Source organism: Macadamia integrifolia, unplaced genomic scaffold, assembly GCF_013358625.1.
Source record: "Macadamia integrifolia cultivar HAES 741 unplaced genomic scaffold, SCU_Mint_v3 scaffold115, whole genome shotgun sequence".
In the NCBI taxonomy this organism is placed as follows: domain Eukaryota; kingdom Viridiplantae; phylum Streptophyta; class Magnoliopsida; order Proteales; family Proteaceae; genus Macadamia; species Macadamia integrifolia.
In genome coordinates, this window is record NW_024868103.1 from 529,672 (window position 1) to 542,887 (window position 13,216).

The 13,216-nt window shown below is 38.6% G+C and overlaps 1 protein-coding gene across 1 annotated transcript in view; it reads left to right on the forward strand.

Annotated features, from left to right (window-relative positions):
- The first annotated feature begins 10,052 nt into the window (after positions 1-10,052).
- Positions 10,053-13,216, forward strand: part of LOC122062960 — an 11,030-nt gene continuing 7,866 nt past the window's right edge. Inside the window, exons 1-2 of the mRNA XM_042626627.1 lie at positions 10,053-10,850; positions 11,137-11,239. Coding sequence (XP_042482561.1) covers positions 10,203-10,850; positions 11,137-11,239 — 751 coding nt within the window. The 5' untranslated portion in view covers positions 10,053-10,202. The remainder of the gene's footprint in view (positions 10,851-11,136; positions 11,240-13,216) is intronic.

Consider the following 13,216-nt stretch of genomic DNA (forward strand, 5'->3'; position numbering starts at 1 on the left):
CAAATTGACCTTGGGATCTTTTTGTTGTTTGTAATATTAACATTTACATATGATATACCAAAATCATCTTGTCAATAAGCACAAGACACATGACATTCAAAGGAGTAACATAAAAGCAAAAGACTCTCCACATGACCCACAAGGGCAAACAAGGCACTTCACAACCTTATCGGGATTAGGGTTTTATTATATATACCTTATAAAAGAGGGGGAAAACATAAAACAAAAGAAAATAAGTCAATCTCTCTCCCTCTCTCTCTCCGCTATTCCAATAATTAGTATTGTCTGAAAATAGATTTAAATATTGGAACCTCTTGGTCAAAGCACTCCCCCTAGCCCTCTTTTTTGGAAGTCTCCTGAAACTGACAACCGAAATTCAGTCACAACAACTTCAATAGTATATGTAAAGAAGAAAAAGAAGGTTATTTTAATGTGTGTTTATTAATGATGTAAACTCATATCTATCCATTACCTAAAAAACTTTGAATCTATTACCATATCCATTGAATGTTGATTTCTCCCCTCTCGGGCTCATACAAGGATGACATATACCTTCTTACATTACCTAGAGGATCTTTTTAAGAAACAATTGATGTGGAATAATTGAATTTTCAATCTTTCCTATTTGATGTCATCCCATTTAAGTCAAGGATGAATTATTATGAGTTCACAGCACTTTATCCATGATTTTAGACCAACAAACAACCACTGATCATTTTTGTACATGCATGGTTTTACCGGGTCCCATACTCCCATGCACCTCACTACCTTGCATTGGCAGCATCTCTACCATTGGTATGGGCCCATTGGTATTTACATGAAAAAAAAAAAAAAAAAATCACATATAGGAAAAATGTGAAAAAAAAAAAGATAAATTGAAGAAAAAGATAATCACATAAATCAATCAATCATTGCCTCATCATAATTTTTGTCTTATCAATATATATATATATATATATATTTTGTTTCATTGACTCCCCAAGAATGAAACCTACGTAAGAGCATATAAGTTAAGTCTAAAAAAATAATGGATCCTAGAGGATTCCTTTTAATGAACAATTGATTTCCAATATTTCCTATTTGATGTCATCCCATTTAAGTTAAGGATGCATTATTATGAGTTCATAGCACTTTCTCCATGATTTTAGACCAACAAACAACCATTGATCATTTTTGTACATGCATGGTTTTACCGGGTCCCATACTCCCATGCACCTCACTACCTTGCATCGGCAGCATCTCTAGCACTGGTATGGGCCCATTGATATTTACATGAAAAAAAAAAAAAAATTCACATATAGGAAAAATGTGAAAAAAAAAAATTGAAGAAAAAGATAAATACATAAATAAATCAATCATTGTCTCATCATAATTTTTGTCTTATCAATATGTTTTTTTTTTTTTTTCATTGACTTTCCAAGAATGAAACCAACATAAAAGCATATAAGCTAAGTCTATAAAAATCATATTTCTGACACATGCAGTATTTGGAAGCACCAACGGTTTGCCTAATAACAATTAACAAAATATCTATATTGAAAACCTTTATGAACTAGTGACTACTAACATATCAAGCTAAAAAAGTCAGTCAATACCACATTCTTTTTGCTGTCTAGTATTTAGTATGGATTAGCTCTAAATTTCCTCATTCCCTCGTACAAAATGTACATATTATATTTATTTTTTTTGCGGGGGGTGTTGGGGTGTGAGAAAGTAAACAGGCCCAGACCTAATCCAATCTAACCCTATTGACCTTGGCAGTTATTATTATTATTATTTTATTTTATTTTATTTTATTTTCTATCTTAGGATAGGCAGGGTCGGGTTGACTTTGGCTACCCATGTTTTTAACCATATAAATGATATAATTATGTATAATTGTATATGATATATAAAGGATAATCTTTTTGTAACCAAGGTTAATGAAAATAAAAGTCGCAACCTTACTTTTTACTCGTTTAGTATAACATATATATACATATTTGTTTTCTTTTTTGGGCGAGGGTACAATACCTTATAGCGCACATGCACATCAATGCCTATGGCTAAGGCGGACGCATTTGAGCATCTTCAGCGTGGGGCAATGTAGTCTTCTTCCACCCATTGTGTATTTGCGCAACTACACGCTATCGCGTTCTTTCTCACATATATATATTTTTTTTGTCAATGAGGGTAAATCATGCTACTTCACATAAATACTAGATAAAATAACTTTTTGAAAACCTATTAACCCTACATTTAACCAAAAAAATTGAAAAACAATGAAAAGAATATTACAAATTGTTAGTTCACCACTTGTATGTATAAATAGAATTGAGGTAGGCTCAAACCCCGAGCATAGAAGCACTAGCTCAACCTGCGGGCTGAAAAACCCAGTAGAAACTCTGTTGGCCTCAGGGTAGGCTCGGGTTCGCCAGGCCAAACTTGCACTCCTATTAAGCCTGTGTTTGGTATGCATTCATATCATGAGAATGCGTGTTCTTATTCTCACAATAGATAATGCATTATTCACATAGAATGAGAACATTATTTTGATACATGCTTAGTTAAAATGCATTATTGGTGATAGAATGCTCATCCATCTCATCGAACAATTCATGGGCAAAATATGTTTGAAAGTATATCATCCAATTTTTGCCAATGCGTTGCAAGCAGTAACACAATTTGGTGTTGCGATTGTCATGGTTTTGTCCAAATCCAATTTCTAAACAAGCTTGCCTCAACTCGCAACGCCAGGTCTTCTGTTAACTCCTGAACGACAACCAATACCTCAAATCATGCCTATTAATTCCCTTACCATTGGAACCTCTCATGCCCATAGAAAGTAAATTCTGGCAAAACTAGAGATGTCAAACTGGCAGCAATCCCTTATTGATTCAAACTCCTCCTTGGTGTAGGAAATTCCACCTCAAGTGCCACCCAACATGAATGTAGGCCGAATGATCAAAGGAAACTCACCGATATAATTCACAATCTCAAAACGCTCATCCAGAGTGTTACCTATTCCATAAGGAGGCGTTTTTATTTTAATGTTCTTTATCGATTGCTTAAAGTCTTAAACAAATCCCTGTCCTCTGATTTCTTAATCGCATTGAATTTTACTCATATCAATTCCACACCCTATCTTTTGAGAGCTCCACTATCAGCCAACACAACGGCAAGGTTAAGAGCAGTCTGGCCACCCATGGTGGGCAACCGAGCGTCGGATTTGTCCTTCTCAAGGACTTGTTTGATAGAGTAATGATACAGTGTGTCGCCCCAACAGTGTATAGTTCATATGTTGTTACATTGTTGTTCTTAGTGGATCATCTAATTGTATTTATACCTGGTTCTATTCTGTCTATATATATGTAATATCTTTTGTTCATAAATGATATAATAGAAAAATCCGTTCATGGTATCAGAGCATTAAATGCTCCATAAAGTCTTTTTCGTTTCTTGATCCTCTTTTTCACTTCTTGAACTTCTTCTTTGCCTCTACAAATTTTCATTGTGTCGTCATCCTCGGCGACAAGCATGGACTTTGCTGCTCCTTTGATCTCGACAAATGTTTCTCCGCAACTCTCTCTCAAATTGACGACCACAAATGATCTGTTGTGGCGAGCGCAATTTATTCCTCTTCTCAGGGGTTACAATTTGCTCAGATATGTTGACGGTTCGTTTCCGCATCCGTCTGCACCTCCTTCGTCTTCCTTTGCTTCCACGGATCCTTACACTCTTTGAGATCGTCAATATCAGCTTATTCTAAACTGGATCATCCTGTCTTTGTCTGAATCGATTTTGTCTCATATTGTGAGTGTTGCGACCTCGTTCGAAGCTTGGTTCTTACACGAATCTTTACTCCTTCATAAAAAACTAGAGTGATGGATCTTAAAGATCGGCTGTTTCGTCTTCAACACAACTTCGATTCCATTTCTGACTATATTCTCTCTGTTCTAACGATCGTCAACACCCTGGCAGCCATTGATCAACCAATCGGCGATGAAGATCTAGTTATTGCGGTACTTCGAGGCCTTGGCTTGGAGTATCGAGACTTTTCAACCTCCATCCGCCTGCGCGCAACTCCTGTCACCTTCGTTGAACTCACCGGTCTGCTCAGCCAATAAGGTTTTCTTAATTCTACAGATGATGTTTCCAGAGGAATTTCTACCACTCATATGGCTTATCCGACTGATTGACGCTCCTCATCACAGAACAACCGACATTATACCAATTACCTGTCCCACTACAAGGGAAATCGACGGTCGCCTCATTACTCCCAACTCTAAGATTACAATCAATCTCACCGAGGTTCAACATCTCGTTCACAATCCCAAGACTATAATTTTTTTTCACACAATTCCTCCTTGCAGAGTTCTTCCCACTGTGGCCGCTCTCCTAATCGCGGCGTTACTCCACCAAGTTCTGCTCCCTTTCTTCATTCATGCATGCCTTGTCAAATATGCAATAAGGATGGTCATCATGCATCTCACTGCCCATAGAGATTCAATCAGGCCTTTCTTTGTATAAATTGCACATTTTCTTCTTCTTTTTGGCTCTTTGACACTGGATCTAACCATCATCTTACTACAGACATCAGAAACTTTGCCATAAGTTCTCCCTACCATGGTTCAGACCAGATAATTGTAGGCAATGGCCAAGGTTTGCCTATTGCTAGTGCTGGTTCCTCTGTCTTGCTTTCTACTTCTTCTAAATTTTGTTTGTCTCAAGTTTTTCATGTACCACAAATTTAGCGCAACTTGTTATTAGTTTATCAATTTACTAAAGACAATAATGTGTTTGTTGAATTTTATTCTTCTTATTTCCTTATCAAGGATCTGCAGACGAAGAAGACAATTTATCAAGGTCCGAGTGCGCATGGGCTGTACCAAATGCCCATCTATGCTAATTTCTCCTCGAGTGCTCTTTCTGCAGTTCGTGCTTCGTTTATTGATTGGCACTGCAGACTAGGCCACCCTTCATTTTGGACTGTTCGCCAGATAGTTTCTCGGTTCCACTTACCTACATCAACATTAACTCATCATCTCTGTGATGCGTGTCAATGCTCTAAAAGCCACAGATTGCCCTTCTCTGTTTCTTCTTCAATTAGTTCTACTCCATTGGAGCTCTTACATTGTGATGTTTGGGGCCCTACTCCTGTAGTTTCAGTTGATGACTTTCGTTACTATATAATTTTTGTTGATGATTTCAGTAAATACTGTTGGTTTTATCCTATGACTCGCAAATCTGATGTCTTTCAAATCTTTATTCATTTCAAAGGTTTGCTTGAAACATGTTTTTCCTCCCCATCAAATGTATTCAAATTGATGGAGGAGGTGAATTTGATAAATTGGATTATTTCCTTGGAACCAATGGAATTTTTCGCCTCTTCTCTTATCCTCATACCCAGGAACAAAATGGTGCGGCTGAGCGCAAGCATCGCCATGTTGTCGAGTCAGGTCTGGCATTTTTATTTCATGCTCATTTTTCTCCCCAATATTGGTCTCATGCTTTCCAAACAACAGTGTGCCTAATAAATCGTCTTCCCTCTCCCATTATTGTCTCTCAATGTCCTCTTCAGCGACTATTCTCTGAAAATCCTAATTATCTGTTTCTTCGGACGTTTGGCTACCTTTGTTATCCTTGGCTGCGTCCTTATGCTCATAACAAATTAGAGCCCCGCTCTAAACCTTGTGTTTTTCTTGGATATTCTTTATCTCGTAAAGGGTATGTGTCTGGATCCTACAACTAATCGGCTCTATGTGTTGCGTCATGTTACATTCGATGAGGTTGTGTTTCCTTTCTCTTCTTTTCTTTCCTCTTGGACTGGTTCTACTACCGTTGATATTGAACCATTGTTTACAACTTCTCCCCCAATTATTTTCCCTATTCTGCTAGCCCATGCCCTTTTGCCTCTCCCATGGATCAGCCCACTATACCTATTTATACACCTCAACCCATTATGCCTATTCCTACATCTCAGCCCATTATGCCTATTCAAACATCTCAGCCCATTATGCCTATTCAAATATCTTAGCCCGTTATGCCTATTTCCAGAGAATCTCCTTCTATTCTCGGTCCATGTCCTTTGGCTCGATCTAATATGCCTATTCCATCTGATCAGGCCACTTTACCTATCCCTCATGATACTACCCAGCCAACCACTTATGTGCATCCCATGGTTACTAGACCATGGACTGGTTCTCTTCGTTGTCCACAGTGCCTAACACTTTGTGCCACCAAATATCCTATATCTGAGGATGTTGAACCCACTTGTTATAGTCAAGCCATGAAATCTGCCCCTTAGCGCCGAGCTATGCAGGACGAGTTTGCTGCTCTTCTTCGCAACAACCCATGGGTATTGATTCTTCCCACTCGTGGTCATAATACAATTGGATGTAAGTGAGTATTTCGGCTTAAGCATAATGCTGATGGTACTGTTGAACGGCACAAGGCTCGGCTGGTCGCGAAAGGTTTCCATCAGCGCCCTGGCCTTGACTTTACTGAGACGTTTAGTCCCGTAGTCAAGCCAGCTACTGTTTGTGTCATTCTTTCAATTGCTGTGACATCTAATTGGCCACTGAAGCAATTTGACATTCAGAACACCTTCTTACATGGTGATCTCACCGAAACAGTTTTTATGGAGCAACCACCTGGCTTTGTTGATTCTTCTCATAAGGATCATGTATGTCTTCTTTATAAATCTTTATATGGCCTGAAACAGGCACCAAGAGCTTGGTTCACTCGTTTGAGCAATTTCCTTTTATCATATGGCTTCGTTGCTTCACAGACTGACAACTCATTATTCATCTATCGGGTCAATGGTGTTGTGATGTTCTTTTTAGTATATGTCGATGATCAGTTGTTGACATAAAACATCTCTTCTACACTAATTGCTTTCGTGTTTGCACTAGCTGTGACTTTTGCCCTTAAAGATTTGGGTGACTAGCATTTTTTTCTTGGTGTTGAGGTGACCCGATCATCTACTGGACTTTTTCTCAGTCAGCGTAAATACGTGACTGATTTATTGCACACCACAAACATGACAGGGGCGAAGCCAATTGCTTCACCAATTGCTGGTAGTTATTCCCTGTCTCTTACGTCTAGGGTGCCACTCTCTGATAGCGTCGAATACCGTCGAGTGGTAGATGCTCTTCAGTATTTACTTATTACCAGACCAGATTTGAGTTTCGCTGTGAATCGGGTTGCGTAATTTATGCGTCGTCCTACTGATGCTCATTAGCTTGCGGTAAAACGCATCCTCATATATCTGAAACATTCTATTTCTGATGGTCTTCATTTCTCTCCTTCAAGCACTTTCTCTCTCACAGCATACACCAACGCTGATTAGGCAGGCTGTCCGATAGATCGTAAGTCAACCACTGGCTATGCTATTTTTCTGGGCTCTCATATTGTTTCATGGTGCTCTCGTAAGCAACGCACGGTGTCCAGATCCTCCATTGAGGTCGAGTACCGTGCCGTGGCCTCTGCTACCACTGAGATTATATGGTTGCGCTCTCTGCTACAGGAACTAGGTATTTCTTTACCACATCCTCCGGTCATTTGGTGTGATAACATAAGTGCCACGTACTTCACTGTGAATCCGGTGTTTTATACGCGTACAAAACATATTGAAGTGGACTTCAAATTTGTGCGTGTTCTGGTAGCCACCAATCAATTAGTTGTGCGTTAGGTCTCCACTATCGATCAGACTGCTGACATATTGACCAAAGGATTGTCGCGACAACGGTTTGCTACTCTTCGTTCCAAGCTCACCGTCGGTTCACCTCCGTTGGGCTTGAAGGGGCTTGATAGAGTAATGATACAGTGTGTCGCCCCAGCAGTGTCTAGTTCACATGCTGTTACATAGTTGTTCCTAGTGGATCATCTAATTGTATCTATACCTAATTCTGTTATGTCTTTATATATGTAATATCTTGTTCATAAATGATATAATAGAAATTCCGTTCACTGTTCAATGAGCTCAGGTGTCGTCGGCTGCAAACTCCACCATTGCCTCGATCTTTGCCTAAGCAATCCTCTACACAGATCAAATCGTCTTCAATAGCCCATCGACGGAAGGAAGGGAGAAAGAGAGAAGTGCACACGATTGGTGGTGTTGATATTTTGCAAAAAAGATCGGGCATTCGGACTATAGAACAAGAACATGGAATGGGCTAAAAGCCTAGTTCCATGATGGGCCTCTTTCTTGGATGTGTTCCAAGATTTTAAAACGTGAATGTATACCAAACAACTATTTTTTCATTCCATAATGTGTTCTTAGTCCGGAATAATGCATTCCAATAATGCAAAACAAACGCAACCTAAAATTGTCAAGAACCCCTAGCATGAATCCTATAGAAGACTGAAGTCGCTGAACCATGTTACTAATTACCAAGCTGTGAATAATGACTACTGATGTCATCCACTGCAAATATAACAGTGGTACATAAAACGATGAAAGAAAGAGAGAAGGCAATAATGGCTTCTCCATCAGGTCAGTGGGAAAAATAATCTATAGTTCTTTCAGTCGAAGCACAAAAGTCATAAAGAATGTCCAAGTTATTTTTGTGAGCACCCAAGCCCTGTTGAATCTTGTGACCATTATCCTAGATTACCAAGAAAATAAAGTAACCATTATCCTAAAGGTTGATCACATGAGCTAGGTCGATTGAAAGCTAAACTTGAATATTTCATATAAGGATGTCTAATGATAACCCCTTTAGACAAAGACCAATCAATTTATACCAAACATAGTATATCAACTACAATTTCCTTCTTCATATCACTTATAATCCTCTTTCCATTAACAAATTAGTACTTTCTTTTTGGTTTGCTTTTGGAAAGACAACCTTAACATGAGAGGAAGTTAACTTGGGCAGAGATTCATGGACAAGGTAATAACATTATATGTAGAAATCCCTATTTGTGGTCCAATGCCTTCAAGCCACTTTAAGATTACTCCCAAGATCTCTACTTATATAGCCATTCCTAATAATAGGAAAAAAAAAAAAAGGAATAATCCAATGCACGAGGCCTCCGCTATTATGGGGCATGGGAGGGATAAATATATAGTTTTACCTCTTGCTTTGTAGAATAGTCTATTTTCAAGTTTTAAACCTGTGACCAATATATTGCAATAGTGCAACTTAATCGTTGTATTACAAGCTCAATTCATTATAGCAACAAAAAATTTATATTTAGGAGCATAACCTATGTTAGGGGTGTCAATTATGAACCCACACTAGTAGGCCCGATTGAGTCTGACACGTTTACGGCTCAACTTGGACTGACTCAATTAATAAGCCCGACATGTTTATTAAACGGGCGTTAACGGTGCAGGTAGCTAGCCCATCGGGTGCTCGACCGAACTAGCACGTTTATACATCCGGCTTGAACCGACTCGTTGTAGTCCCACCCCCTTTAATACTACATAAAATTCCTACTTTGTCACTGCTCGTAAGAAACTAATTAAACTTTCTTACCTGTTGCTTTGTAATAGGATTTGATTTAATTAAGTTTTGTTTTGTAAGTTGTAACCGTTATAACCTTTTTGTGTAAGAACAATCATAATCTTATATCATTTATCTTTTTTATTAAAGTTTTGCGTCACATATTTATGGGCTTTCAATCCACTAAAGAATTTTTTTTTAAGATAGACACGTTAAAAGCCTATTTATATTTAAATATATTAATAATCCTGTTAAGACCTGATTAAAACCTGATCATAAATTGTACCATGCCCCCAAAACTAGGCTCGTTTATTTAAACAATTATTCACGGTGTAAGATTTTCAAATAATCAAACCCGATTAAGCCCCAACCCCTAACCTACGTCGACCTCAGCGCTCTTATGAATCTATCTCTATGATTCCTTTGTAAAAGGACAACTCACCGATTCCCAATAATAATTCACCTGAGGCTGGGGAAGAGTTTCCCTGAGGAATCGGCGTAGAGGGCTCAGAGAACCTTTTCTCTTCACCTAATGTCCTAATAATTTCTACCAAAAAAAAAAAAAAAAAAAGTTCTAATAATAGTTGTCGGGAGATAAATTGGCCACTGGCGAAGTTGCCGGGCCAGAAATTGATTTTGATCGTCTGAAGCTTAATATTCTTACAGGTCAAGAAGTCTCCAGAAAAATTATCTAATTAACTGAAACACAACTTGAAGAAAATAAGCGCATAATAGTGTGAAATCAAGCAGCAGAGCCGAGGAACCGAATCAATGGCTACGGCTTCTCTCCTTGAAGCGATGTCATTCGTCCAGGGGGAGTCGAAGCCTTCGTCTTTGAAATGGAATCCTCTGCTACAGAATTTCCCAGCGCAGGTACATTTTCGATTGACAACGAACAATGCACGCTTCATCAAAGCTTCAAAATTAAGCGTTAAATGCGCGTTGTACTCGAAGAAATGGACAACAGCGCCGGTGAATGGAGAGAAGAATTGGAACCCACTTGAAGGATTGGTAGAGGCCGTCTTAAAGGCCATTAGAGCATTACAGAAACCAGCAATAGCTGCAATCTTGTTAGGGTTACTGTTGACGTACGACCCAAATTCAGCTTTAGCGGCTTCAGGAGGGAGGATGGGAGGGCGGGCGTTCTCGTCGCATTCGTCTTCTTCGTCGAGTAGCTATTCGACACAGATGGCAAGCCCTAGTTTTTCGACCTCGTTGCCGTATTACGCTCCTATGCCGTTTGGCGGTGGAGGATTTTATGCAGCACCGGCGGTTGGAGTGGGAGTCGGCGTAGGTTCGGGTTTCAATATGATTTTGATTGGTTTTGCTGCATTTATTTTGGTATCGGGATTTCTTTCTGATCGGTCAGAGAATGGTGTTTTTACTGCTACCCAGAAAACAAGTGTTCTCAAGCTTCAGGTATAATGATTTTTGTGTCTGTTTGGTTAAACTTTATTATTATTATTGACTTTTAGCTTCTACAAACTGGCACAAAATGCAAGTCCATTAATGCTGTCGACATGGTACTGTTAGGAAACTTTCACCTTCTCATCTATGCGTGGTTTTGATGTAGATACTTCATTCAATCTTTCCAGGGCCTTAGATTTATGGTTTTGAATCACTTGGTATTTGCATCTTCCAGTAATTCGAGCACAACAGGTTCTTATCCAGTTTTGTTTTTGTTTTTTTAATTGTGCCTTCCTAGGTAGGGTTATTGGGCACGGCGCGTTCATTGCAAAGAGATCTTGATCGGATAGCCGAAGCTGCAGACACATCCACGACGGAGGGTTTGAGTTATATGTTGACAGGTAAGCTGCTCAGAGAGTGCTGCTCTTGTTCGATTCATCGCCCCTTCCTATAACTTGAATTCCTTCAGTCCTACGATTTTGCTTATTCAATATTCTATTGTGGTGAAATATTTTTTGTTTTAAATTCTCAAAGAGGTCAATAAACAATTAAATAACTCTATTAACTGCCATAGAGTTTCCACTTGGTGTGGGATGTGGACATCAAAGTGTTCCTCCATAAAATACTTATGGAAGTGGGTATCCTGCAAGGAAAGGAAATCATTTGGGGCAGAAAAAGTGGGGCTCTAACTTTTGTGCACATTTCCTACAAATGCATGCTATAAGCTCATATTTGCCAGGTGGAAGTTCTTTTGGCGCTTAAAATTTTGTCCACATCATCCTGAATTTGTGTTTGATTCATTTGCAACATACCATGGTGTTGGAAAAAAAAATTAAAAATGTTAGAGAAGTTTTTATTTCTTAAAGGAACTGCTGATAATGGCTAGGAGAAGATTTCAATAAGTTGTGGGCAAATGCAGTTGAGATGGGTCAGCACTTGTGGCTTGTGGTGTATTGTGGTCATAATGAACAAATAAACCCTCCATTTTGAAGCATTTGCTGCTGGGAAAATTAGCTGGCCATTGTTGTGGTTGCCAGAAAACACACTTCATAGTTCATACTGTTCAATATATTACATAGGAGTCTGATATTTAAATCAGTCTTAAAATTGATTTGGCTTAAGCTTTTGTTTCAGCTTCAAATAGTTTTATTTTGTCTGTTTAATTGACACCACATGAATGCATGATCTGCCAACTATGTCACTAAGATGTGTATTTTGCTTAGTTGGAGCAATAATAGTTGTTGGTCAGCTGTGTCAAATTCATCACGGTAGGCCGCTTAGTTGATATCATTCCCTGTCATTGACTCTTATCTTTTTCCTTTTTACTCTTTATTTTTATTTTATACTTATTGCTGCTGTTATTTTAGTTTATTTCAGTCCGATATTGAGTTACCAGTTTCACTATCTCTTGGGGATAACTTTTCAGTAGTCTTCTTTTTGAAACCTATCAGTTTTCACAAGAATTAAAAATTTCAGTTACAGAGTTCAGTCCAAGTAACATTCTAGACACTCGAATTGAACCAATTAATTGGGCTCAACTATAGTATAATGTATCCCACTTCACCATTCCACCCTATTTATAGAAATAGTATTTGCTAACTTATAAGCAATCATGTATTCTCTAAGTAGTTCATTCCAAATGATCCAGGCCTCTCCCCCTGGTTCGAATTAGAGCTTTCTTTTCACAGATGAGCCTCTCCTGTTTCCCTTCCCCTTTCTTTTCCCCTCCATCGTTATTCTTTCCTCTTCCATCTTCCTTTTTTCTTATTGCCATTCTGTTATTGCTCCCTCTTTTCTGTTCTAGGTGATAGGTGCAGACCATATATGGTTGAATCGATTTCGTTCCTTTCTCTTTCTTTCTCAAACCTTGGGTGTGGTTCTTGGCTGCTGAAACTCTTCATGCCTAGAGATACTTACTCTGAAACCCAGCTGTGATCTGCCATTACCGCTACCTCAACTTCAGGAATTTATTTTAATTTGATACTTAATTTTTGGGGTTTTTATGGTTTGGATTCAATAGAGTTGAGGGTTGGACACCGTTCCTAAAATCCTGGTTTGATTGGACCTGAGATGAGAGAGCTCCCAATTGCCAGGGTTTTTTCTATTCTTTTCGTTGGTTGAAGAAGTACTATTGCTTAAATTTGCAGAAAAGTCCTTGAGCTCTAAATTGGGTTCTGTTTAGTCCCATCTTTGTGTATTTTAAAAAAAATACCCTCCCCTTCAATAATTATTGCCATGAAACGACTTACTAGCAGATTAATAGATTACTTCGGAATGGCATATACATCACACATCCTGGATCAAGTAAAGACTCTGGGTTTTCAGCAAGCCACTACTACATCCATTCCATTAGGAATTGATGATCTTTTAACAATATC